The sequence below is a fragment of the Tursiops truncatus genome, chromosome 2 (genome assembly GCF_011762595.2).
Source record: "Tursiops truncatus isolate mTurTru1 chromosome 2, mTurTru1.mat.Y, whole genome shotgun sequence".
NCBI lineage: Eukaryota > Metazoa > Chordata > Mammalia > Artiodactyla > Delphinidae > Tursiops > Tursiops truncatus.
This window is the reverse complement of record NC_047035.1, coordinates 176,420,800-176,448,576: the sequence shown is the minus strand read 5'-3', so window position 1 is coordinate 176,448,576 and position 27,777 is coordinate 176,420,800. Positions and strand designations below refer to the sequence as shown.

The 27,777-nt window shown below is 37.5% G+C and overlaps 1 protein-coding gene across 1 annotated transcript; it reads right to left on the bottom strand.

The window, feature by feature from the left end:
• Nucleotides 1-238: 238 nt before the first annotated feature.
• On the bottom strand, nt 239-25,228 carry PTCHD3 (patched domain containing 3). The gene is given in 6 exon segments (XM_033852536.2): nt 239-3,248; nt 3,250-3,580; nt 3,583-4,041; nt 6,515-6,660; nt 22,834-22,955; nt 24,032-25,228. Coding segments are annotated over 6 exon segments (2,823 nt in total). The 5' UTR covers nt 25,091-25,228; the 3' UTR covers nt 239-2,542.
• Between the last annotated feature and the right edge of the window lie 2,549 nt (nt 25,229-27,777).

Genomic DNA, 27,777 nt, shown 5'->3' with positions numbered 1-27,777 from the left:
AATGAACGATAATGAACACCCCTCATATAGAAATTTGTGGATAGTTAAAAGACTAGTTAGAAGGAAATTTATCACATTAAAAGCTTTCTTAGAAAAGAATAAATGTTAAAATCAGTGACTTATCCTACCACCTTAAAAAGCTAGAAAATGAAGAGAAAGTTAAACTCAAAGAATGAATAAAGAGTGTGGCAATCAAGTCGCAAATAGAGAAATAAAAGAAATCAATAAAGCCAAAAGCTGGTTCTTGGAAAAATTTAATAAAATTGATAATCCCTTGATCAAGAAATATAAGGTACATAATACAAATTACCAATATCAAGAACTGTACATGGGACATCACTAGACATTAAAATGGTAAGAAAATAATCAATTAGCCAATTAGCAAAATGGGCAAATTCCTTATAAAACCAAACATACCAAAATTGACCCTAGAAGAAAAAGAACATCTGAATGTCCTTCTATTTGTTAAAGAAAGTGAATCTGAAATAAAAATCCTTCCCAGAAAAGCTCCATGCCCAGAAGACTTCACTGGTGAATTCTACTGAACATTTAAGTAAGAAATGAAAGAATTATATCAACCATACATCATATATTTCAGAAAAGAGAAGAGGAGGAATATATATTTACTGGCTTGTTTCCTGAGGGCAGCATAACCCTGATATAAAGACCTGAGAAAGGCATCACAAAAAAGGGAATTGTAGACCAATATGCCTCATGAACACAGGAACATATACCATTGACAAAATATTAACAAAACAAAGACAGCAATATATGAAAATAATAACATGCCACGACTAAGTGTGAGTCATCCTAGGAAGGCAAGGTTGGTATAATATTAGAAAATCACTCAATATAAATTGTCACATTCACAGATTAAGATAGAAAAATAGACATGATAATCTCAGTCAATGGACAGAAATTATTTGACAAAATTTAATACCCATTCATGTTAAAACATCCCAGAAAACTATATGTAGAAAAGAGCTTCCACAATCTGACAGAAGATGGCTATGAAAAACTTCCAGGTAATAATCATACTGCCTGAGATATTAACCACGTTCCTTACAAAGTTGAGAACAAGGCAATGATGTCTGCTTTCAGTACATTTTCCCACATTTTACTGGACATTTTAAGCCAGTGCAATAAGATAAGTACAAGATAAAGTTTATGTAGGGAGAAACACAATTGTCTTTATGTGACCTTTACATAATTGCATAGATAAAAACTATTAGAGAAACTAAAAAACTCTACATGAACTAAAAAATGAACCTAAAAAGATTACACAATATAAGGTAGGTATACCAAAACCAATTTTATTTTTATGTACTAGTAAAAAAAATGGAAAGGGGATTTAAAATATTTACAATGATATAATAAATTAATGTTCTTAGAAGTAAATCCATGTAAATCTATAAGACATGCCTGAGAGAAATTAAAGAAGATATAAAAAATGGAGAGATAAACCATGCTCACAGATTGGAAGATTCCATACTGCTAAGATATCTATTTTCCCCAAATTGATCTGTAGATTCACCATAACCCAATCACGATCCCAATCAAAAATCCCAGATTTTTTTTTTGATGAATTGACAAATGATTCTAAAATTAGTATCTAAATGCAAAGAAACTAGAATAGCCAAAACAATTTGGAAAAGAGGAAAAATGTTGGATACCTTACCTAATTTCAATAATTAATAGAAAGCTTCAGTAATCAATGCAGTGTGGTATGACAGAAAAACAGATCAATGCACAAAAACAGAGCCACACATAAACTGTCAATTGATTCTCTGACAGAGGTGCCAAATTAATCCCTATGGTGAAAGGACAGTCTTTTCACTAATGCTGCTGGGACAACTGGATAACTATAATGGGAAGACAATGAACCTCTATCCATACTTCCCAACAAACATGGGTCTATGAATTATAGACCTAAATGTAAAAATAAAACTACTAGCTTTGAGAAGAAAACATAGATGAATTTTTTGTAATCTTGGATTAGGCAAAAATTTCTTAGAGAGGACACAGAAAACACTAACCATTAAAAAAATGATAAATTGGATTCCAAAACTTAAAAACTTCAGTTCAGCAAAATACAGCACTAAGAACATGCATAGAAAAACCCCAGACTAGGAGAATAAATAATAATCAGTTGCACTTTTACATAATAATGCATATGGGAAGTACAATGAAAATAATATTCCATTTATAGCATAATACATAAAATATCTGAATTCCAGGCATAAACTACTAATGATGAAATAAAAGGAAAAAATAACTGGAAAGTTATACTTATGCTTGATTGTATAGACCATAATAAAGATGACAACACTTCCTAATTTAGCAAAGATATTTTAATGTAAGACTAATTAATTTTTCTCAGGATATTTTAAATAACATTTTAAAATGGGATCTCCACACCAAGGAAACATCCCTTTGTTTTTAGTTTATTGACTATTCTTAATAGCACATTTTTATCAGATTGGATTGGGGCAATCAGGAATTCTATAATTGGTCTTTGATTGGTTAGTGACTAGTCAAACTTTCAAAAAAAGGTTAAGAATACCGGAATAAAAATTAGGCCATGAGCAACTCCAAATACCATAACAAGAAACATAATCTTAAAAAATGTCCTGAAGATGTATGCTTTAGCTGCAGATAAGACACACACTCCTATTATTGTTGAAATTGCACTTTGCAACACAGGGTAGCCTAGCAGATACAACGCCTCGATGGTTTTTTGGTTTACTGAGGGCTTTGAACTGGAAACAAATACATAGGAAATGTGGGCAGAAAAATCAAAAGAAAACCCTATACAAATGACGAGATTAATCATGGATATGGAATCAAGATTGATGTTCCAGAATGCCATGAAACCCGTTACTCCCAAAATCACAGAAGCGATAGCAAAAGTTACCCACAAAGAACACAGCAGGTGAGGGATTAACAGTAAGGAAACAATGAACATAGGTGTTGAGGCAACAATTACATTTCAAACAGTGTTTTCTACTATTGCAGAATACTGATCAAAATATATGAACGCCTGGTTATACACCATTAGGGGAATTTCACACTTTTCGGCCATGTCTCGGAACTGGAGTAACATCAGCTTCTTATTGGTTGAAGAAGAAACACCCATGGTCTGAATGAAGGCCAGGGAACAGATGATTTCCTGTGATGATGTAATGTTAATATCATACATAAAAAGTGGAGAATCTATTACAAAATTGGGAATATTTTTTACAAAAGTTATCATTTACATCGTGATGGTGGTTTTCCATATATTTCACATATTCTCGTAATCTAAACTCTGTAAGATTTTAATCTACATAGTCACTGTTTTCAAAATCTACAAGACATTTTTCCAATTTTTGCCTAGCATCTCCTTCCCAACAGTCAAGAGCTTCAGTAACAATAAGCATAACCCTGGGACCATAAGTTGAAAAATGTTCTTCTTCTACATTAAAATACGGTGTGATGTAGGAGTCATCACTTGCCAAATTTCAGAGGTCTAAACCTTTCTGCACTTGGAAACACCCATATATACTACTTATGATGTACAAAATGTATATAAGCACTACGAAAACTTGGACTCAGTGCTTGTGAGAAAAGGACCAAAATAGTCTCTAAAGAACAAATTCATTGGGCGGATATCAGCTTTATGTTTGTCTCGGAGAGAATTACATGGGAGGCCGCAGGGCTTTTTTAACGAGGAACATTTTTGGTCAGGAGTTTCTGGTTTCTTCAACCAGCATAGACAAACTACTTCTCTATTACCATCCAGGGCCATAAATGCTCCAAAACAGGTGATGTTATAAAAATAACAAAAGAGAAGGGTTGTTCCTGTATAGATGCAGAAGTATTGTACGGACCTGAAAGAGGTCATAATTCCTGTATAGAAGGCCAGGATGTTGGTGATGGTGCTGATTGTAATGGACACTGCCACTTTTGAATAGACATTGGACATCCGTTCTTTTATGCTATCCATGAGGTTGGTCTTCTGCCAGGCAGAAATCATGATAAACATGTCATCGACCCCAACGCCTGTTAAAAAAAGAAACAGAATCTTCATACATATGAACATCCATTAAACATTAAACAGATCAGTTCACACCATTTCTTTGTCCATCTCTTAAGGTCTTATTTATCTTGCTCAATCTGTGTTTTGATACTTCTTTCTGTGATGCTTTCTCTGGTTGCCTCTGAATCCACAACAGAACTTATCGCTCCTTGCTCTGTAGTAGCTCTGTGCTTTGCACGTACTCCTATTTGCACAGAGCACAGTATACTCCACTCCTAGTCATCATTTAGGGTGTTTCAATGATGAGTCAGGAAACCTGGCTGCTGGGTGTTAGGTGAAGTGGGATTAGCAATGTATCCTTGACTCCATTAGAATACCTGAGAGATCATTTTCTCCCATAAACCATTTTATTCTAGTGCACTAATGTTGAGCCAACATACTGTTGCTTAAAATATGAGCTGGATTTATCTGTTCTACAGTTAGCATCTAGCTATCAATGTGCTGATTGTAGAGGCACCCCATAGTTTATAGACACACACACACACACACACACACACACACAAATGCAGTTTTCCTGCTACTCTGTTTTTGATACCCAGAAGGCTATCATTCAAACTTCACTTGCCCAGGTTAAGGCATTATCACAATAAAATGCAGGCTCTCTTGAGATCAGAAATATGCACCAAAGTAAATATTAAGAATCCTTTACATATTAAATGCCTACTAAGGTAATCAGTCTTTTCCACAATGACGTTTCCTGACTGGTTTGGAATAAAGAGGACAGGAGAACATCTGAGGACTTTGAAACCATCAATGAAGGCTAGGAGAGGAGGACCACAGAGAAGAAATGGGATTACAAAGGACAGCATGAGCATGTTGCAGACAAATTTCGTCTGCCTCAAGCTTTCTACTGCTTTCATTCATGTACACCTCTGTTCCTGTGTACATTGATACAAAATCAGTACTTGGAACTAACATGCGGTACGAGGGCCTACACTGACACAGGTTTACGTAGTGTGTCATAAACTGCATCCCGACACTCCCCCTGCTGCCAGCTTTGTGGATTTCAGTTGTATGCAGCTGAACAAAAGGGAAGAATCAGAGGTACTAAGGACGATGAATAAACTCATTGATATTTATTAGGTATTTAAAAACCAGTTTTTTCTTTATAGAACCTTGTTCAAAAATTGTCCTCGTATATTTCTTGAGTTACTGAAATCACAACCCCCCCCCCACACACACTCATACACACACACACCCCTACACTCATACTTCACTGTATACACAGACAGTATGAAGATGCTTTATATTAAATCGGTTGCATAGATTTTAACTATAGTTATGTATGACTGTGGGAACACTGAGAGCTTTCTTATATTTTAAGTGTGAGTGTGTACTAGGAAGGTTTCCTCCACTGTCTCCCCTAAGAAATCAAATATTATTTCTTCCAAGTTGCCTACTTTCCAAAATATAAACATATTTATCTTCTCATGCTTATTGTAAAATAAATCCTGAAAGTACAGGAAAATGCAAAGAAAAAATTTAAACAACTGTAATTCCACCCTTCGGGGATAATCCTTGCTAATATTTTAAGTATAGCCATCCAGAATTTGCTCTATACAAATATACACATATATTTGTATATCTATTTTAAACATCTTGTTTCATAGCTAGCATTTTTCATTTAACACTTTATATCTACCTCTTTTTAAAGAGTGAATAGGATTCCAAAACTTTAATATGCTATGTTTGAGTGGACCGATCCCATGTCGATATGGGATTAGGTTGTTCTTGTTTTTTCCTATTCTAAATCACACTGAAATGAAATACACGTTCTACTTTGTGAGCACTTGTCCAATAATTAGGACAAACTCCTAGAAGTGGAGTTGGCAGGTCAAAGGTATTCCCTTTTAAATTTTTAACTCTTTTGATCTGTTGCAAAGTTGTATTTTAAAACTGCACCAATTTACAAACTTCCCCCAGCAGAACATGAGTGTTCATTTGCATACAACATTCCCCAAACCTTTAATCTTGCTAATATTCATTAATAAGAAAAGAAAACAAAGGTGTCTCACTTTTGTTTTAACTTGTATCCCTTGATTTACTGAAAGGTCAAATATTTTTTCTTATATTTTCAGTGACTAGTATTTTGGATTTTGTGTGTTTGGGTGTGTGTGTGTGTGTGTGTGTGTGTGTGTGTGTGTGTGTGTGTGTGTGTGTGTGTGTGTGTGTGTGTGTGTGTGTGTGTGTGTGTGTGTGTGTGTGTGTGTGTGTGTGTGTGTGTACTGCCTGTTCATGTCCCTGGTCTGTGTTTTTCCATTTGGGGTACTAGATTTTTCTAACTCTAAAGACTCAGAATTCCATCTGATTTTCTTCTTTCCTGATGCCCCATTTTGGACTTGTAGAGCCACCTAAATATACTTATTCTGCTTAATGTAACACAATCCCCTTCCATTATCCACCCCACACCCCCACACACACAATGTGCAGCCTCACCTAGAATAAGAAATGGTGAATTTGCAACTATGATCACAAATGGCACCCCAATGTACAACATCAGGCCAAAGCCACTCACCACTGCCAAGGCAGCAGAAATCACTCCAAAGGCTGCAACCCACATTTTGTTTCGTATACAGTCACACCTGTAAATTTGGAGGGAAAAATCATGGAACTTGTAGTGGTAGCTTCCATACTGAAATTCCAGCAATTCATAACATTCTTGAATTGGACACCTATACAGAGCCCTCTTGGGCAATAATTCTCATACCTGTCTGCTGGAGAAGTTTAATTTCCAGGCACTAGCCCAGACCAGCTGAAAAAAAAAAAGGGAGTTTGGAGACAGAAAATTTGGGAATCTGTACTTTTATCAAACTATACTGGTTGATTCTTACACATCTAGCCAAGCACAAATCCACTGACTGGCATTTCAGGACCACAAAGATATACTAAAACACTGCAGATGGTTAATTCCACTCTGATCTTCAAAGGAGTGTGAATGGAACGCAACAGCAAATGGAAGTACCTATATCCAGTTGTCTTCTCACCCACCTGTGACTCCAGTTAGCCCTAAACATGATCCTAAATAGCTCCTGTATTTCAAAGCTGGTTCAATACGTATCTGGCTAACAAAAAGTATGAAAGCCTCCTTCTAGAAGCAAAAAGAACTACAGCCTGTGGAACAAAAACCACATTCACAGAAAGATAGACAAGATGAAAAGGCAGAGGGCTATGTACCAGATGAAGGAACAAGATAAAACCCCAGAAAAACAACTAAATGAAGTGGGGGTAGGCAACCTTCCAGAAAAAGAATTCAGAATAATGATAGTGAAGATGATCCAGGACCTTGGAAAAACAACGGAGGCAAACATCAAGAAGATGCAAGAGGGCTTCCCTGGTGGCGCAGTGGTTGAGAATCTACCTGCCAATGCAGGGGACACGGGTTCGAGCCCTGCTCTGGGAAGATCCCACATGCCGCGGAGCAACTAGGTCCGTGAGCCACGATTACTGAGCCTGCGCGTCTGGAGCCTGTGCTCTGCAACAAGAGAGGCCGCGATAGTCAGAGGCCCGCACACCGCGATGAAGAGTGGCCCCCGCTTGCCGCAACTAGAGAAAGCCCTCGCACAGAAACGAAGACCCAACACATCCATAAATAAATAAATAAATAAAATTAAAAAAAAATAAATAAAAAAAAAAAAAAAAAAAAAGAAGATGCAAGAAATGTTTAACAAAGACCTAGAATAATTAAACAACAAACAAACAGAGATGAACAATACAATAACTGAAATGAAAACTACACCAGAAGGAATCAATAGCAGAATAACTGAGGCAGAAGAACGGATAAGTGACCTGGAAGACAGAATGGTGGAATTCACTGCCACAGAACAGAATAAAGAAAAAAGAATGAAAAGAAATGAAGACAGCTTAAGAGACCTTTGGGAAAACATTAAACGCAACAACATTCGCATTATAAGGGTCCCAGAAGGAGAAGAGAGAGAGAAACGACTCAAGAAAATATTTGAAGGGATTATACTCGAAAACGTCCCTAACATGGGAAATGAAATACCACCCAAGTCCAGGAAGTGCAGCAAGTCCCATACAGGATAAACCCAAGGAGAAACACTGTGAGACACATACTAATCAAATTGGCAAAAATTAAAGACAAAGAAAAATTATTGAAAGCAGCAAGGGAAAAATGACAAATAATATACAAGGGAACCCCCATAAGGTTAACAGCTGATTTCCCAGCAGAAACTCTACAACCAGAAGGGAGTGGCATGATATACTTAAAGTGATGAAAGGGAAGAATCTACAGCCAAGATGACTCTACCCAGCAAGGATCTCATTCAGATTCGATGGAAAATTAAAACCTTTACACACAAGCAAAAGTTAAAAGAATTCAGCACCACCAAACCAGCTTTATAACAAATGCTAAAGGAACTTCTCTAGGCAGGAAACACAAGAGAAGGAAAAGACCTACAATAACAAACCCAAAACAATTAAGAAAATGTTAATAGGAATATACGTATCGATAATTACCTTAAACGTCAATGGATTAAATGCTCCAACCAAAAGACACAGACTGGCTGAATGGATACAAAAACAAGACCCATATACATGCTGTCGACAAGAGACCCACTTCAGACCTAGGGACACATACAGACTGAAAGTGAGGGGATGGAAAAAGATAGTCCATGCAAATGGAAATCAAAAAAAGCTGGAGTAGCAATATGCATATCAGATAAAATCGACTTTAAAATAAAGACTGTTACAGGAGACAAGGAAGGACACTACATAATGATCAAGGGATCAATCCAAGAAGAAGATATAACAATTATAAATATATATGCACCCAACATAGGAGCACCTCAATGCATAAGGCACCTGTTAACAGCTCTAAAAGAAGATATCGACACTAACACAATAATAGTGGGGGACTTTAACACCTCACTTACACCAATGGACAGATCATCCAAGATGAAAATTAATAAGGAAACACAAGCTTTAAATGACACAACAGACCAGATAGATTTAATTGATATTTATAGGACATTCCATCCAAAAACATCAGATTACACTTTCTTCTCAAGTGTGCACGGAACACTCTCCAGGATAGATCACATCTTGGGTCACAAATCAAGTCTCAGTAAATTTAAGAAAATTGAAATCATATCAAGCATCTTTTCTGACCACAATGCTATGAGATTAGAAATGAATTACAGGGGAAAAATGTAAAAAACACAAATGCATGGAGGCTAAACACTATGTTACTAAATAACCAAGAGATCACTGAAGAAATCAAAAAATACCTAGACACAAATGACAATGAAAACATGACAATTCAAAAGCTATGGGATACAGCAAAAGCAGTTCTAAGAGGGAAGTTTATACCTATACAAGCCTACCTCAAGAAATAAGAAAAATCTCAAATAATCTAACCTTACACATAAAGGAACTAGAGAAAGAAGAACAAACAAAACCCAAAGTTAGCAGAAGGAAAGAAATCATAAAGATCAGAGCAGAAATAAATGAAATAGAAACAAAGAAAACAATAGCAAGGATCAATAAAACTAAAAGCTGGTTCTTTGAGAAGGTAAATAAAATTGATAAACCATTAGCCAGACTCATCAAGAAAAAGAGGGAGAGGACTCAAATCAATAAAATTAGAAATGAAAAAGGAGAAGTTACAACAGACACTGCAGAAATACAAAGCATCCTAAGAGACTACTACAAGCAACTCTATGTCAATAAAATGGACAACCTGGAAGAAATGGACAAATTCTTAGAAAGGTATAACCTTCCAAGACTGAACCAGGAACAAATAGAAAATATGAACAGACCAATCACAAGTAATGAAATTGAAACTGTGATTAAAAACCTTCCAACAGGGGCTTCCCTGGTGGCGCAGTGGTTGAGAGTCCGCCTGCCGATGCAGGGGACATGGGTTCGTGCCCCGGTCTAGGAAGATCCCACATGCCACGGAGCAGCTGGGCCCGTGAGCCATGGCCGCTGAGCCTGCGCGTCCGGAGCCTGTGCTCCACAATGGGAGAGGCCACAACAGTGAGAGGTCCGTGTACTGCAAAAAAAAAAAAAAAAAAAAAATCTTCCAACAAACAAAAGTACAGGACCAGATGGCTTTACAGGTGAATTGTATCAAACATTTAGAGGAGAGCTAACACCCATCCTTCTCAAACTCTTCCAAAAAATTGCAGAGGAAGGAACACTCCCAAACTCATTCTATGAGGCCACCATCACCCTGATACCAAAACCAGACAAAGATACTACAAAAAAAGAAAATTACAGGCCAATATCACTCATGAATATAGATGCAAAAATCCTCAACAAAATACTCGCAAACAGAATCCAACAACACATTAAAAGGAGCATACACCATGATCAAGTGGGATTTATCCCAGGGATGCAAGGATTCTTCAATATATGCAAATCAATCAATGTGATACACCATATTAACAAATTGAAGAAGAAAAACCATATGATCATCTCAATAGATGCAGAAAAAGCTTTTGACAAAATCCAACACCCATTTATGATAAAAACTCTCCAGAAAGTTGGCATAGAGGGAACCTACCTCAACATAATAAAGGCCACAGCAAACATCATTCTCAATGGTGAAAAACTGAAAGCATTTCCTCTAAGATCAGGAGCAAGACAAGGATGTCCACTCTCACCACTATTATTCAACATAGTTTTGGAAGTCCTAGCCACAGCAATCAAAGAAGAAAAAGAAATAAAAGGAATACAAATTGGAAAAGAAGAAGTAAAACTCTCACTGTTTGCAGATGACATAATACTATACATAGAGAATCCTAAAGATGCCACCAGAAAATTACTAGAGCTAAGCAATGAATTTGGTAAAGTTGCAGGATACAAAATTAATGCACAGAAATCTATTGCATTCCTATACACTAATGATGAAAAATCTGAAAGAGAAATTAAGGAAACACTCCCATTTACCAATGCAACAAAAAGAATAAAATACCTAGGAATAAACCTACCTAGGGAGACAAAAGACTGGTATGCAGAAAACTATAAGACACTGGTAAAGAAATTAAAGATAAAACAAACAGATGGAGAGATATGCCATGTTCTTGGATTGGAAGAATCAATATACTGAAAATGACTCTACTACCCAAAGCGATCTACAGATTCAATGCAATCCCTATCAAATTACCAATGGCAATTTTTACAGAACTAGCACAAAAAATCTTAAAATTTGTATGGAGACACAAAAGACCCCAAATAGCCAAAGCAATCTTGAGGGAAAAAAACGAGGCTGGAGGTATCAGGCTCTCAGACTTCAGACTATACTACAAAGCTACAGTAATCAAGACAATACGGTACTGGCACAAAAACAGAAAGATAGATCAATGGAACAGGATAGAAAGCCCAGAGATAAACCCACACACATACAATCACCTTATCTTTGATAACGGAGGCAGGAATGTACAGTGGAGAAAGGACAGCCTCTTCAATAAGTGGTGCTGGGAAAACTGGACAGGTACATTTAAAAGTATGAGATTAGATCACTCCCTAACACCACACACAAAAATAAGCTCAAAATGGATTAAAGACCTGGATGTAAGGCCAGACACTATCAAACTCTTAGAGGAAAACAAAGGCAGAACACTCTATGACATAAATCAAAGCAAGATCCTTTTTGACCCACCTCCTAGAGAAATGGAAATAAAAATAAAAATAAACAAATGGGACCTAATGAAACTTAAAAGCTTTTGCACAGCAAAGGAAACCATAAACAAGACGAAAAGACAACCCTCAGAATGGGAGAAAATATTCACAAACGAATCAACGGACAAAGGATTAATCTCCAAAATATATAAACAGCTCATGCAGCTCGATACTAAAGAAACAAACCACCCAATCCAAAAATGGGCAGAAGACCTAAATAGACATTTCTCCCAAGAAGACATACAGATGGCCAAGAGGCACATGAAAAGCTGCTCAACATCACTAATTATTAGAGAAATACAACTCAAAACTACAATGAGGTATCACCTCACACCAGTTAGAATGGGCGTCATCAGAAAATCTACAAACAACATATGTTGGAGAGGGTGTGGAGAAAAGGGAACCCTCTTGCACTGTTGGTGGGAATGTAAACTGATACAGCCACTACGGAGAACAGTATGGAGGTTCCTTAAAAAACTAAAAATAGAATTACCATATGATCCAGCAATCCCACTACTGGGCATATACCCAGAGAAAACTACAATTCAAAATGACACATGCACCGCAATGTTCATTGCAGCACTATTTACAATAGCCAGGTCACGGAAGCAACCTAAATGCCTATCAACAGATGAATGGATAAAGAAGATGTGGTACATATATACATTGGCATATTACTCAGCCATAAAAAGAATGAAATCAAGTCATTTGTAGAGATGTGGATGGACCTAGAGATTGGCATACAGAGTGAAGTAAGTCAGAAAGAGAAAAATAAACACCGTATATTAATGCATATATGTGGAACCTAGAAAAATGGTACAGATGATCCAGTTTGCAGGGCAGAAATAGAGACACAAATGTAGAGAACAAACGTATGGACACCAAGGGGAGAAAGCAGTGGGGTGGTGGTGGTGGTGGTGTGATGAATTGGGAGATTGGGACTGACATGTATACACTGATGTGTGTAAAACTGATGACTAATAAGAACCTGCTGTTTAAAAAAAATAAAAATTAAAAAAAAAAGTAAAGCCTCCTTCTAAAAGATTTTCATACTCTCCTCTGATGGAGAAGTGGGCTCTAGAGAAGTGGCTACTAATTGCAAAAAATATGTGATATGTACTCCATTTTGAGTAACACAAGCTATGCCTGTTTCTTGGTTGGACCAACAGAAATGGGAATACATACACAGCAATTAAGGAATGGGTTTAACACTTTTCCTCCCAATACTCATGACTTTACATTTTAAAATACTGACAACAGCCTCTGGTTTTCTACTTTACTCATTTGCTAACTGCTCCAAAACAAATGACTGATACCTGCCTCTAGATATTTTTAGCAGGAGAGAGAAACTAAGTCTGGTTTGAAAACTGGGAGAGTCAACTAAGCCAATGGAGCTACTGATTCCAAAACAGCAAGAATATAACTAAAGACCTTATTCAGGCAGGACCACATTAAAATAGCTAAACTTTCTTATTACTACCAAAAAAAAAAAAAAAAAAAGAACCTACACTGTGCCTGTGTCTCACTTTTTCTCAAGCTGCTGATGCTGTCAGTGAGGGTCAGGCCCAAAGATCACACACACACACACTCACACTCACTCACACAGTCCCACTCCAGAGCGAAAGTAAATGTCTTCGTTACGACAAACACTTCTTAAAGTAACAATACTGGTTTATAGGCGTTTAAGATAAGAAAGCAACACAGATGAACTGTGAAATCAGAAAGATTAATGAGGATGAAAGCTACAGGTGACATGTTTATCCCCATTCCCTCTTTCAGGTTTCTGGGTTTTGTTGGTGTACATTTTTCAGAGGATGGGGGAGTGAGGTATTTTATTGGCCAGAGTGACTTGACTTTGACTAGTTGCTGTGTTGACTTTTTCTAAATGACCTTTATTTTAATGTTCAATAGGCAATGGAGGGAAGATGTGAATGTAGAGCACTGTTTGGTGAACACACTTGCAGATTTTCTAGTCCCCAAGAAGGACCTTGGTTAAGCAGTTTATCAGAATGACTTAGGAGAGTCTTAGAACTTTAGATTCCTACAGTCCTGGAACACAGCTCTGCAGATTCTGATCTATAGGTTTGTAGAGAAGCTGCAGAATCCAAGTGTCTAAAAATGTCTTCATATGATTCCAATGCTCAGGCAGTTAGGCATCACTGGCAGCAAAATGGCCAATTTTCTGAATTTTCTATTCATTTAAGGGGAGGCTAAATTAGAAATCATCCCACTTAGAATACAATCTATGTATACGCTTGGTGAGGGATCCACATCTTCCTTGAAAGATAATGATGTCTATCAAGACTAAAGAATAGTTTACAGTGTATTTGAATCCGAAAGATTCTCCGGATTTTTTTCTGAAATTGATCTCACATTTGGTGTAAGTTTTGTCGTTTCCAAAATGTCAGACAATTTTGAAATAGTCTGGAAGCTCAACATACCAGTACTTACTATAGAATGAAGTTCAATTTGGAGTATACCTTTTGAGAAAGTCTTACTACTGTTTAAATGACTTCACTGCAAGACAGTAAATATGGAACCACAAAATGTGTTTGAATAATGGTTCTGTATGAGGTAAATGCATGTAGGCAAGGAATAACTTTCATATATAAGTGTGTGAGACAGGCAGGATGGGGATATCTTAGGGACTGTCTAGGAGGCCGCACCCAGAACAGAGATAAGATTCTCAGTGATAACAGAGAACTGGGAGTGAGAGATGTCAAGGAACTTACAAAAGCTCTCACAGGAAAATCAGTTGTATATTCAAACCCAGAAAAAGCATCTATTAGACCATCACTCAGCATGTATGGCTTGAGAATCTTCCTCTTCCCTTTCCTCTTCTCCTTGGGCATGTTCCAACCCAGGAACTAGTACAGCAAGATAAGAAGTGATAGAAGAGGGCAGGGAAGCCCTTTTTTCCCCATAAAAGGCTTTCCCATGCAGTGTGCTCCAGCTAAGAGAGGGGGAAACCTCAGCTTCAAATCAAGTTACCACTTTTTGTTTATTACATGGACATGGACATTTTAATTCTGATTGGAGGACTCTGTCTTACCTAAGAATGACAATGAAAGTCACAGGGCCTGCCTCAGTTTTTATGGGGCAGAGGAAGAACTTGCTCTACCTACAAAACTTAAAGGGAACAGAGGGAGATGAAAATAAAGTTGCTTTATGTTTACACCTCATGTGTCCTGTGTGTCCAATATGTTGGTTATAAAAAGTCTTCAAAGACAAATGTAGGTCATTTTCTAATTGCCTTCAGTATAAGATTTTCTGCATTACTGTTCACAATTATTTGCTACAGATAAGCAAGAATTGACATAACTTTGTATATTCAGAACCAACTATCCAGTAGAAGACTTCTGTCAAACTAGTTCTTGGTACCTTATAGATTCCGTACTAATTTAAAAAATTATTTATCCTACTAACTTTAACACGGCTGAATTTTGCTTTCTTTCCTCCCCCCTCCCTCCCTTCCTCCCTTCCTTCTTTCCCTTCTTCCTCCTTTTTTCTTCCTTCCTTCTTTTTTCATTTCTTTATTTTCTAAGGGATGTGATCTTCCTCTCCAGAATAACAAAGTAATAAATTAGCTTACTGACTCTACAGATGCACCCGGTGTGGTTACGTCCCTTTACCTATTGGAGCCTCACATCTTTCTCCACCTTAAACTAGAGAGTTAAATTATATCATTTTCCCCCAAACTTATGTACTTATGAGAATAAGTTGGAGAAATTTTTGAAATATAGATTTTCAGACTTAGCCTCCAGATACTTGATTCAATAGGGCAGGGCCTCAGAATATGTGGTTTCAGGGCTCTCTCTGTGACTCTGATGTGAGAATCATTAGAATAATATTATTTGTGAGGTTCTTTCTACATCTAAATTCTACTTTGTTTTTGGCTTATATTTTTCATATTTTAGCTTTCCGGCCATAAGAGCTCAAACTAACCCTAATGCCTAGATAACAAGTGCTTAACAAAGTAAACTCCACACCAGAACAATGGAGATGCCCATGTCAATTAAATTAGAGCTTACTTTTTTGTATAGTTAAAAGTACTAGTTCAAATTTATAATAGAAATAAAGACTTGTTTCTTAGCTCTATCAGCATATCTGCCTCCAAATGACACAACTAATCATAACTGGCAAACATGTAAGGTAATAAACATATACGAAACAAACAAAACCAGCCAAAAGTTCTTGTTACTATTCCATTTGATTGCATACTATTGCTAATGGGCAAAATTTGTTTTAAGTCATTAGGTTTAAAAAATAAGAGTTTACTGCTAGACATCAGAAAAATGTAGAGTAAGAATTTTCCACTTCTTGCCTCCCAACCGATACATAGAAAAACAAGCAGAAGTTGTCAGAACCAACCCTGTGATCTCTGGAAAACAGTCAAAAGTTTACAGAGGGCTGAAAAAAAAAAAAGGCAGGGGGCCTTTAAAACAGTAGGAAAGTTTGTAGTGAGTTTATATGCCCTACTTCACCTCCCTCTCTGGTGGGATAGAAGTTTTAAAGTGGCAGTGACAATAAAGTGGCAGATGTGTTAAACTGGCCATAGTCTTAAAGTGACAAGAGTCTTAAAGCAACAGCAGTCTTAAAGCATCAACAGCCCATGTTACCAGTGTGGGACTATGTCCTTATTTCTGGAAGGAGCAGAGCAGACCTTATTCACGTAATATTTTATATATCAGTTCTAAACTGCCTAGGGACTACCTGAAGGACTGATGCAAGGCACTCCTCTGTTTTGTCTAACACAAAACTCAGGTTGAGAAAGGTGGAAACACCACAAACTGAATAAACAAACTTCACATGCATAGGGCAAAAGATTACAGCCCAAACATACAAAAGACTGCCTAAGGCAGAAGCTGGGGAGCATTTCTCTGGGAGTTTAGAATATTCACAAGTGCCTGTGTATACTGGGGAATTTAGAAAGTCACCCAGGGCAAGATATAATGCTCAAAAAGGACTTAAGACACTAAGCTTTTCACCTATGGCTAATCCCCAGTCATGGCATAACCCTGGGTAAGTGTTGAAGGAGAGTCCAGGCACACAACCATTTTGAAAAGACTGCGAGAGCTCCTGGAATGCAAGGAAATTTCTGTCAAAACACTAGCTGAACACAAGCTAAGGAACGGGACTTCAGTGACAACATAAACAAGGAATACAATCTTTGCAATAATAGTTTGGGAAAGTCACTAAGAAGATCAACTACTACAGTATTAAACAAACAAGCAAACAAACATCAGGAAACCCTGGGGAGGTAGGAAATCTGATTTCCAGTTACCACATTATAATAGTCAAATGCCAAGTTTTCAACAACAACAACAACAACAAAATCCCAAGGCAAACAAATAAATAGGAAAGTATTGATCAGGCAAAGGAACAAAATAAATTGACAGGAAAGACAGAGACAGGACCTAGTAGATAAAGACTATAAAATGCTGTCCTAAATAAGCTTAGAGAACTAAAGGTGAGCACTGACAAGGATATAAGGAAAATAATGTATGAACAAAGTGATCATTTAAATAAAGAGATAGAAAAAAAACTTAAAAGGAACTAAAATTCTAGAGCTGAAAAGTACAACTGAAATAAAAAACAAAACACTAGAGATGTTCAATAACAGATTTAGCAGGCATAATAAAGAACCAGTGAACTTGAAGATAGGTCAATTGAAATTACTGAGTCTGAGAGGCTGAAAGAAATAAGAAGTGAAAAGTACCTCACTGACCTGTTAGATTCCAGCAAGCAAACCCACATACATATAATGGGTGTCCCTGAAAAAGAAGAGAGGGGAAAAAAGGCAGAAAGACTATTTAAAGAAAAATGACTGAAAACGTCCCAAATTTGATAGAAGACATGAAGCTACAAATCCAAGAAACTTAACAAATTCCAAGTAGGATAAACTCAAAATGATCCACACCAAGAGACACTATAATCAAACTATTGAAAGATGAAGACAAAGACAGTCTTGGAAGCAGCAAGAAAGAAGCAACTGATCACGTACAAAGGATACTTAATAAGTATCAAGGTTGATTTCTCATCAGAAACCATGGAGGCCAAGGGACAATGGATGATATTGAAAGTGTTAACAGAAAAACCGATCAACTTCAAGGCAGTGTCCAGAAAACTCTCCTTCAAATATGAAGGAGAAATTAAGACATTTACAAATAAAGAAGAGCTGAGGGAATTTGTTATCACTAGGCCTGTCTTATAAGAAATGCTGAAGGAACTCCTTCAGATTGAAATGAAGGAAAAAGAAAAAGTAACCGAAGTCATGAAGAAATACAGATCTCCAGTAAAGGTAAATACATGGGCAAATACAAAAACAAGTATTATTGTATTTTTGGTTTGTAACTCTACCTTTTACTTCCTACAGAATTTAAAAGACAATGACATAAAAATAACTATAAATCTATGTTATAGTGCATACAATTTATGACAACAACATAAGGGAGGGAGGACAGAGATGTATAGAAGCAGCATAGTTAAAAGTTAAGTAGGTATTAATTTAATATAGATCATTTTAAATTTAAGACGTTATATGAATCTCCATGGTAACCACAAAGAAAGTCTCTAAAAACCATCACAAAAGGAAATGAAAAAAGAATCAAAACAGCTCACTAGAAAAATAGAAACTAAACATAAAAGAAGGCATAAATCAGGAATTCACTGGTCCAGTGGTTAAGACTTGGAGCTTTCACTGCCTGGGCCTGGGTTCAATCCCTGGTCGGAGAATTAAGATCCCACAAGCTGGGCTTCCCTGGTGGTGCAGTGGTTGAGAGTCCGCCTGCCTATGCAGAGGACACGAGTTCGTGCCCCCGTCCGGGAAGATCCCACATGCCGTGGAGCAGCAAAAAAAAATAAAATTTAAAAAAAAAAAAGGATGAGTATTAAAGAAAACATCCCACAAGCTGTGCAGCATGGCCAAAAAAAAAAAAAAAAGGCATAAGTGGATGAAATGAAGAACAATAAGCTATAATATATACAGAATACAAACAGCAAAACAGCAGGAGCAAGTCCTTCCTTGTCAGCGATTATTTTAAATCTAAATAAATTAAACTTTCCAATCAAAAGGCAGATATTGTCAGAATGGATAAAACAGCATGATTCAACTATATGCTGTGTACAAGAGACTCACTTTATATCCAAAGACATGAATAGATTGAAAGTTAGAGGATTTAAAAAGATACTCCATATGAATAGTAACCAAAAGAGATCAGGGGTGGCTATACTGATATCAGACAAAAATGGACTTTATTTCAAAAACTGTTAAAAGAGACAGAGGGACACTATATATTGATAAAAAGGTCAATGAATCAGGAAGATATAACAGCTATAAACATAAATTAACCACAAAACAGAGACCCAAAATATATGAAGCAAATATTAACAGAATTGTAGAGAGAAATATATAGCTCTACAGTAATAGTTGGCAAATTCAATACATCACTTTCAATAATGGATAAAACATCTAGGCAGATAATTTATAAGGAAAATGAAAACAAACATACAAAATACCATAACTTATGAGAGGTAGTGACACCAGTGCCCAGAGGTAAATTTATAGCTACATTAAAAAAGAGAAAAGATCTCAAACCACTTTGTGGATTTAGACATCTTGTGGAACCAGAAAAAGAAGAGAGAACCTAACACAAAGCTAACAGAAGGAAGAAAATAATAAAAACTAGAACAGTGATAAATTGAGAATAGAAATTGAGAATAGAAAAACAATAGACAAAACCGACAAAACCAACAAAACCAAAAGTGGTTATTGAAAAAGATCAACAAAATTGACAAACATTTATCTAGAGTGACAAAGGAGAAAATAAAAAAGATACAAATAACTAAATCAGATATGAAAGTGAGGACATTACTACTGAACTTACAGAAATGTAAAGGATTATAAGAGACTACTATTAACAATTTATGCCAACAAACTGGATAACCTAGATAAAACGCACAAATTCCTAGAAATACACAAAGACCTAAACTGACTCAAGATGAAATAGAACATTTCAACAGACATGTAACAAGTAAAAGGATTGAATCAGTAATCAAAAACCTCCCAACAAAAAAAGTCCAGGACCAGATGGCTTCACTAGTGAATTTTACCAAACATGTAAAGAAGAATTAATACCAATCCTTTTCAAACCCTTCCAAAAAGTTGAAAGGAAGGGAACACTTCCTAACTCATATGATGAGGCCATCATTACATTGATATCAATTCCACACAAAGGTATCACAAGAAAGCTACAGATAATACCTCTTATAAATATAGATACAAAAATCCTCAACAAAATTCTAGCAAACACAATTCAATAGCATATTGAAAGGATTATACATCATGACCATATGGGATTTACCCCAGGAATGCAAGAGTGGTTCAACATGGGAAAATCAATCAATGTAATACGCCACACTAATGGAACAAAGGATAAAAACCACATGATCATCTCAAAAGATGCAGAAAAGGCATTTGACAAATTCCAATATCTTCTCATGATAAAAACACTCGAAAACAAGGAATGGAAGGAAAGTTCCTCAAAGTTATAAAGTCAATAATGAAAACTGCATAGCTAACATCATACTCAATGGTGAAAAATGGAAAGCTTTCCACCTAAGATCAGGAACAAGATAACGATGCCCACTTTCACCAATGATATTCAATATTGTACTGGAAGTGCTAGCCAGAGCAATTAGACAAGAAATCGAAATAAAAGGAATTCAAGTTGGAAAGGAAGAATTGTAACTATCTCTTTGCACAGATTATATGATTATATATATGAAAAATCCAAAGACTCCACAAGAAAACTACTAACGTTAGTAAACAAATTCAGTAAATCTGCAGGTTATAAGATAAACACACAGGATTCAGCGGTTTCTATCCATGCACAATGAACAATCTCAAAATGAACTTAAAGAAGTAATTCCATTTAGTGTTTTAAATAATGAAATACTTAGGAACGCATTTAACCAAAGAAGTGAAAGACGTGTATGCTGAAGACTACAAAACATTGATGAAAACTAAAGAAGACCTAAATTAATGGAAAGACATTCTTAGTTCATGGGGAGGAAGACTTAATATTGTCAAAATGACAAGCTCACCTAAGCAATCTACAGATTCAACACATTCTCTATCACAATTCCAATGGCGTTTTCTTCCAGAAATGGAAAGGTCAACACTCAAATTCACAAGGAGCCCTGGATATCCAAAATAACCTTAAGATGAAAAAAAAATGGACAGCTGAGATTTCCAGATTTCAAAACTTATAAAAAAGCTACAATAATTAAAACAGAGTGGTACTAGTATATGGATTGACATATAGACCAATGGACTAGAACTGAGCGTCTGGAAATAAACCCATACATCTACAGCCCATTGTTTTTTGACAAGGATGCCAAGTCCATTCAACTGGGAAAGAAGAGTCTCTTCAACAAATGGTACTTGGACAACTGAATTTCCACATGTACAAGAATTAAGTTGGACCCCTACTCCACATCACATACAACTATGAATTAAAAATTGCAATCACCTAAATTTCAGAGCTAAAACCATAAAACTCTTGAAGGAAACACAGGGTAAATGTGCATGACCTTGGACTTGTCAATGGATTCTTAGATATAACACCAAGACACAAGTAGCAAAAAGAAAAATAAATACGTTGAATTTCATCAAAATTAAAACTTTTGTGCATTAAAGGACATTATCAACAAAGTAAAGAGATAATCTACAGAGTGGGAGAAAATATTTGCAAATCATATATCTTGATAAGGATTTAATATCTAAAATATATAAAGTACTCATCAAAAATAGGACTCAACACAACAAAAGGACAAACAATTTCATTAAAAATAGGCAAATGTGGGAATTTCCTGGCAGTCCAGTGGTTAGGACTCCACGCTCTCACTGCCAAGGGCCTGAGTTCAATCCCTGGTCAGGAAACTAAGATCCTGCAAGCTGTGTGGCACAGACAAAAAAAAAAGAAAAAAGGGCAAAGGACCTGAATAGACATTTCTCCAAAGAAGATATACAAATGACCAGTAAACACATAAAAAAGATACTTAACATCATTAGTTACTAGGGAAATGCAAATCAAAACCACAATGAGATGTCACTTTATACCTACAAGGATGGCTATAATCAGTAAAACAGAAAATAAGTGTTGGTGAGGATGTGGAGAAATTGGAAAACCTACACATTGCTGGTGGGATATAAAATGGTGTAGCTTCTGTGAAAAATAGTTTGGTGGCTCTTCAAAAAGCTAACCAGAGAATTATCATACAACCCACTAATTCTACTCCTAGGTATATGCTGAAAAGAATTGAAAACAAGTTCAAACAGAGATTTGTACACCAACGTTCATTGCAGCATTATTCACTATAGTCAGAAGACGGAAATATTCCAAGGGCCCATAAACAGATAAGTAGATAAAATGTGGTATATACATAAAATGGCATATTATTCAGCCATAAAAAGGAATTCATGCTACAACATGGATAAACCTTGAAAACATTATGCTAAGTGAAATAAGCCAGTCACAAAAGGACAAATACTGTATGATTCCACTTATATGAAATCTCTACAATAGGCAAAATCATGGAAACAGAAAGTAGATTAAAAAGTAACCAAGACTTGGGGGAGACAATGGGGAGTTATTGCTTAATGGTTACAGTTTCTGTTTGGGGTGATGGAACATATTTATAAAGAGATAGTTGTGATGGTTGCACAACAGTGTGAATGTAATTAATGCCATAAATTGTACACTTAAAAATGGTCTTTAGGGACTTCCCTGGTGGTCCAGTGGTCAAGACTCCATGCTCCCAGTGCACGGGGCCCAGGTTGGATCCCTGGTCAGGAAACTAGATCCCGCATGCCACAACTAAGAGCCTGCATGCCACAACTAAGAGCCCACATGCTGCAAATAAAGATCCCATGTGCCGCAACTAAGACCTGGCATAGCCAAATAATTAAATAAATAACTGTTTTTTAATGGTTTTTAAAATGGTACATTTTATGTTACATATATTGTGTATACATTATATACATATATATTACCACAATAAAATATTTTTTAAAGTTAGTGTTTAAAAAACTAATAAAATTCTTTTACCTGTAGCATGATGTGATTGCAAATAATATGATTAGAAGGTATGCCAAGTGAAACAAGGGGATCACTGTCATAGAAGTTGGCTCAAATTCCAGTTGTCTAGAAAGTGATGTAAAGTAGACCATCTGCCACAAAAAGATACTCAGATAAGTAACTTTTAATTCCGATATTGTGTGTGTTACAAATGATATTGAAACACTATAGCTTATTGACTGAAACATTAAAATTCAGTAAAGAATCAAACTATGTGGATTATGATTTTAGAATAAAGAAGGTAATAAAGATTTGCTTCTTCCCACAAATCTCTGGCATGCTTTCCAAAGTTTATTTCAAAAATCTAAAGTTTAAAACTCCTGAATATATGAAATCTGAATCTTATATAAAAAAATCATTGATAACTATAGACATTTTGGCTTTTCTAAATTTTTATTAGGTTGTTATCTTTTACTATTTTAACTGCACAAATATCATTTCATTAAGGACTGGGTATTCAAAGGCTTTTTCCAGAAGGTGTCTCACTTTCACCAGTTTTGTTCAGAGTATTAGGTTTGCCAGCCCAGCAATTACTGAACAGCTAACATGTGCCTGGCACTATGCTATAATTTACTTTTAAAATGCTCAGCATTCTTTTTCAACAAAACCATGGAACTTTTGCTTATAGATTTTTTTTTTTATTCCACTGAACTCTAAACAAATTTTAGGGGGCTCCCAGAAACAGCAAAGACTTTAACTAAAAGTAAAAATTTCAAAGTAATTTGACCAGAAAACCAAACTAAACCTTAAGATCAATGTCTGTACTGAACAGAACAACCTTGAGGATGTACAATTTGTGTTTTTCAGCAAAATGTTACCAAGGATTTAAGATTTCTGGCTTTTTTTTTTTTTTTTTACGTCTTAGCTCTCTTTTTTATTTTATTTTTAAAAAATTTTGTTGTATAGTTGATTTACAATTATGTGTTAGTTTCAGGTGTACAGCAAAGTGAATCAGTTATACATAGGCATATATCCACTCTTTTAGATTCTTTTGTGGCATTCTTCAGTGCGCTATGTTAAGAAAGTTGGATTAAGGACCAAATACAGCAGAACACACCCAGCTTCAAGTCAAGGGCTCCATCAAGTAATTAGGGAGTGCTGTTGGAAAAGTCTTCTTATCCCTCCCACCTTCTCCTGGCCTCCCTGTAAAGCCCCAGCCGCTAGGTACCTGGATCTTCTTCAAGGCCAGACTCTTTTCAAGGTTGCCAACTTGGTTCAGGAAGTGGATCAGCCACGCCTTGCTGCGTTCGCTGTCCTCTCCTTCGCCAGTCTTCAGGTAGTACTGCAGCCGCATGGCTTTGGCCTCCAGGAGTAACTGGCTCAGTCCCATGCTCTTGCCTAACACAGTTCCTCCAAGGATGTTGGCCAGGTACACGACCTGGCCGGCTAGGCTGTAGATGGGGAAGGTGATGTTTTTCAGGTTGAGGACACTGTTCGTTTTCCAGGCGAACAAGAGTGGGTGGAAGGGTACACAGTAGCCCTGGTTCTTCGAGTACACCTCATTGTAGAGGATCTGGGTTCCGTTTGCCTGTGTCACAGTCAAAGCCTGAACCACGTCGTCCACTTCACTAATTTCTGATAAGATTTCTTGTTCCAGCAGCGAGTTGGTGTTGGAGACCACTAGAATGGAAGCATAATTGACCCCGGTGCTCTTCCTGGCGATGGAGAAGAGATTGGAGTCGTTGGCGGTGAAATGTCCCTGCACGAAGCGTCGCTCAGCCTTGGCGGGGCTCCCTATCGGGGTGTACTGCTCCTCGACGTCTTCTTCTTCCTTGGGCAGGTGAATCAGGCCAGCGCCGAGGACGGCCGTCAAAACCATGGGCAGCAGAAAGAAGATGCAGGGGTGCGAGCCCACCTCCCATCCCAGCCGCCGGAAGGCCCGGGAGAGCAGCACCTCCAGGCAGTCGGTGTGGCAGCGGGGCCTCTCGGACACTCCGTTCTCAGACTCCGACGCCGGCAGAGGCTGCGACTCCGGCGGGGCCCCTGCGCGCTGCCCCGCAGCCCAGCCCAGCTCGAGCTCCTGTCCCGGACCCGACGCCGAGACCGGCTCCGGCTCGGGCTCTGCAGCCGGGAGAGGCTCGGAGCCGGGCCCTGCTGGCGGCTGCGGCCAGCTCTCCGAGTCCGGCCCCGGCCCCGCCTCCGGCCCCTGCGCTACGGGCCCCGGTTCCTGCCCCGCCTCCCGCCCGGGCGCCGCCTCTGGCGCAACCTTAGCTGCATTAAGGCTCATTTCCGGGAAGGAAAGGCGACGTTCTCAAACAGGACAGCAGATTGGAAGGGCGCTGCTGGACGGAGCGCCCATCTCCACCCACCCGACGGTTTCCTGGAGAAATTCTGAAGGAGTCTGTTCGAGCCCAGGCTGCTCGCGCCCGGAGGCTGGAGCTTTGCTGGCGGCCACATGGTAGCCTAACCAGCCCCAAATGTGTCCCTGCGCCCAGCCTCTCACGATTCAGTGAATACAAGAAACACGTGTTCCAGGCGAATGGAATCGTGCCTGTCCTACAGGACTCACAATTTATTGGCAGAATTTGGCTGGTTCACGGTCGCCCCCCCCCCCCCCGCGCGCGCGCGCGCGCGCACACACACACACACACACACACACACACACACAAATGGCACAGATATGTCATGTGTTCTAAGTGGCAGCTTTTACCTTTGGGCGGATCATCCAGAAGCATGGTTCTCAGGGTAAGGCTTTGGTGAACCTGGTACACCTAATTTAGTTGTTTTTATTCTTTAACTACAGACATAACATTCTCCTTGTAAAAAGTTAGAAGTAAATGCATAGAATGAAAAGTGAAAAAGAAGAAAATAACCCAGAAGCCAGCCCTAAAACTCCCTTCTGCCCCATTCCTCCTCTTAACGGAAGTGTTAAAAAGTGGGTGTTTATCCTTTCAAACCGTTTTCTTCGCATTTGCAGGCATATCAAAATATATGCAGGTATATCTTTTCCATGAGTATTATTGCAGTGTGTATGCAGATTACGTTGTTCACCAAATATGTCAAAGGATCTTAACATGACTGCATGTAGAGTTATCTTACTCTTTTGAATTGCTTTATAATTTTCCAGTGTATGGGTGAAACATAAATTAATGAGCCATAACCCTATTGATAGATCTGTGGGTCTTTTAGAGTGTTTTGCTGATATAAACAGTGCTAAGTGAATGAATGTCTTTTACTTAGAGCACAAGAACTATATTTGTGAGATGTTTTTGTAGAAAGGGATTTACTGGGCCAAAGGATATCCCCCTTTTTTTTTTTTTTTTTGGCAGTACGCAGGCCTCTCACTGTTGTGGCCTCTCCCGTTGCGGAGCACAGGCTCCGGACACACAGGCTCAGCGGCCATGGCTCACAGGCCTAGCCGCTCCGCGGCATGTGGGATCTTCCCGGACCGGGGCACGAACCCGTGACCCCTGCATCGGCAGGTGGACCCTCAACCACTGCGCCACCAGGGAAGCCCAAGGATATCCCATTTTAAATTTCAGCGTTAATGATGAAATCCATAGAAGCTGTATCAGTTTACACCCTCATAAGCAGTGCATGAAGTTTTGTTTTGTCATTAAAGTCATGAAGTTTTGTCATGTTTTGTTTTGTTTTGTCATTAAAGTCATGTTTTGTTTTGTCATTAAAGTCATGAAGTTTTGTTTTGTCATTAAAGTCATGAAGTTTTGTCATGAAGTTTTGTCATTAAAATGTTTGAGTTGTGCCACTGGTATCTTATTTTGATTTTACTTTTTTAATTTGTTGCTTAGACTCCCCATATTTCCTCTCTGGGTGAACTATCATCTTATATCTTTTCCTGGTTTCCCTTTTGGACTGTTAGAATTTTCTTCTTGATTATAGAAACCATTCATATACTAATGAAATGACCGTTTTGAGCCATGAGTCTCCCCACCCCCCTACTCTCCCATCCCCATTTTGCTGGTTGCCATGCCTTCTGTTTGTAGTTGAATTAACTAATGTTTTTAAAATGAGTTCTGGATTTTGTTTCATAATAGACAGCTGTTTCCCTTTCAGTGATTATAATCTACTTTAAATTTTTAAAATTCACTCCTTTTTTTTATTACTGAAGTATAGTTGATTTACAATGTTGTGTTAGTTTCTGGTGTACAGCAAAGTGATTCAGTTATACATATAAATACATATTCTTTTTCATATTCTTTTCCATTTTGGTTTATTACAGGATGTTGAATACAGTCAATATCCAGTAGGATCTTGTTGTTTATCTATTTTATATATAGTAGTTTGTCTCTGCTAATCCCAAACTCCTAATTTACCCCTGCCCCACCCCCTTTACCCTTTGGTAACCATAAGTTTGTTTTCTATGTTTCTGTTTCAAAAATAAGTTCATTTGTGTCATATTTTAGATTCCATATATAAGTGATATCATATGGTATTTATCTTTCTCTTTCTGACTTACTTCACTTAGTATAATAATCTCTAGGTCCATTCATGTTGCTGCAAATGGCATTATTTCATTCTTTTTCATGGCTGAGTAGTATTCCGTTGTGTATATGTACTACATCTTTTTTTATTCATTCATCTGTCAACGGACATTTAGGTTGCTTCTATGCCTTGGCTATTGTAAATAGTGCTGCTGTGAACATTAGGGTGCATATATCTGTTTGAATTAGAGTTTTCTCGGGATATATGCCCAGGAGTGGGATTGCTGGATCATATGGTAGTTCTATTTTTAGTTTTTTAAGGAACTGCCATGCTGTTTTCCATAGTGGCTGCACCAATTTACATTCCTACCAACAGTTTAGGAGGGTTGCCTTTTCTCCACACCTTCTCCAGCATTTGTTATTTGTAGACTCTTTAATAATGGCCATTCTGACCGGTGTGAGGTGGTACCTCATTGTAGTTTTGATTTGCATTTCTCTAATAATTTTTAGCAATGTTGAGCAGCTTTTCATG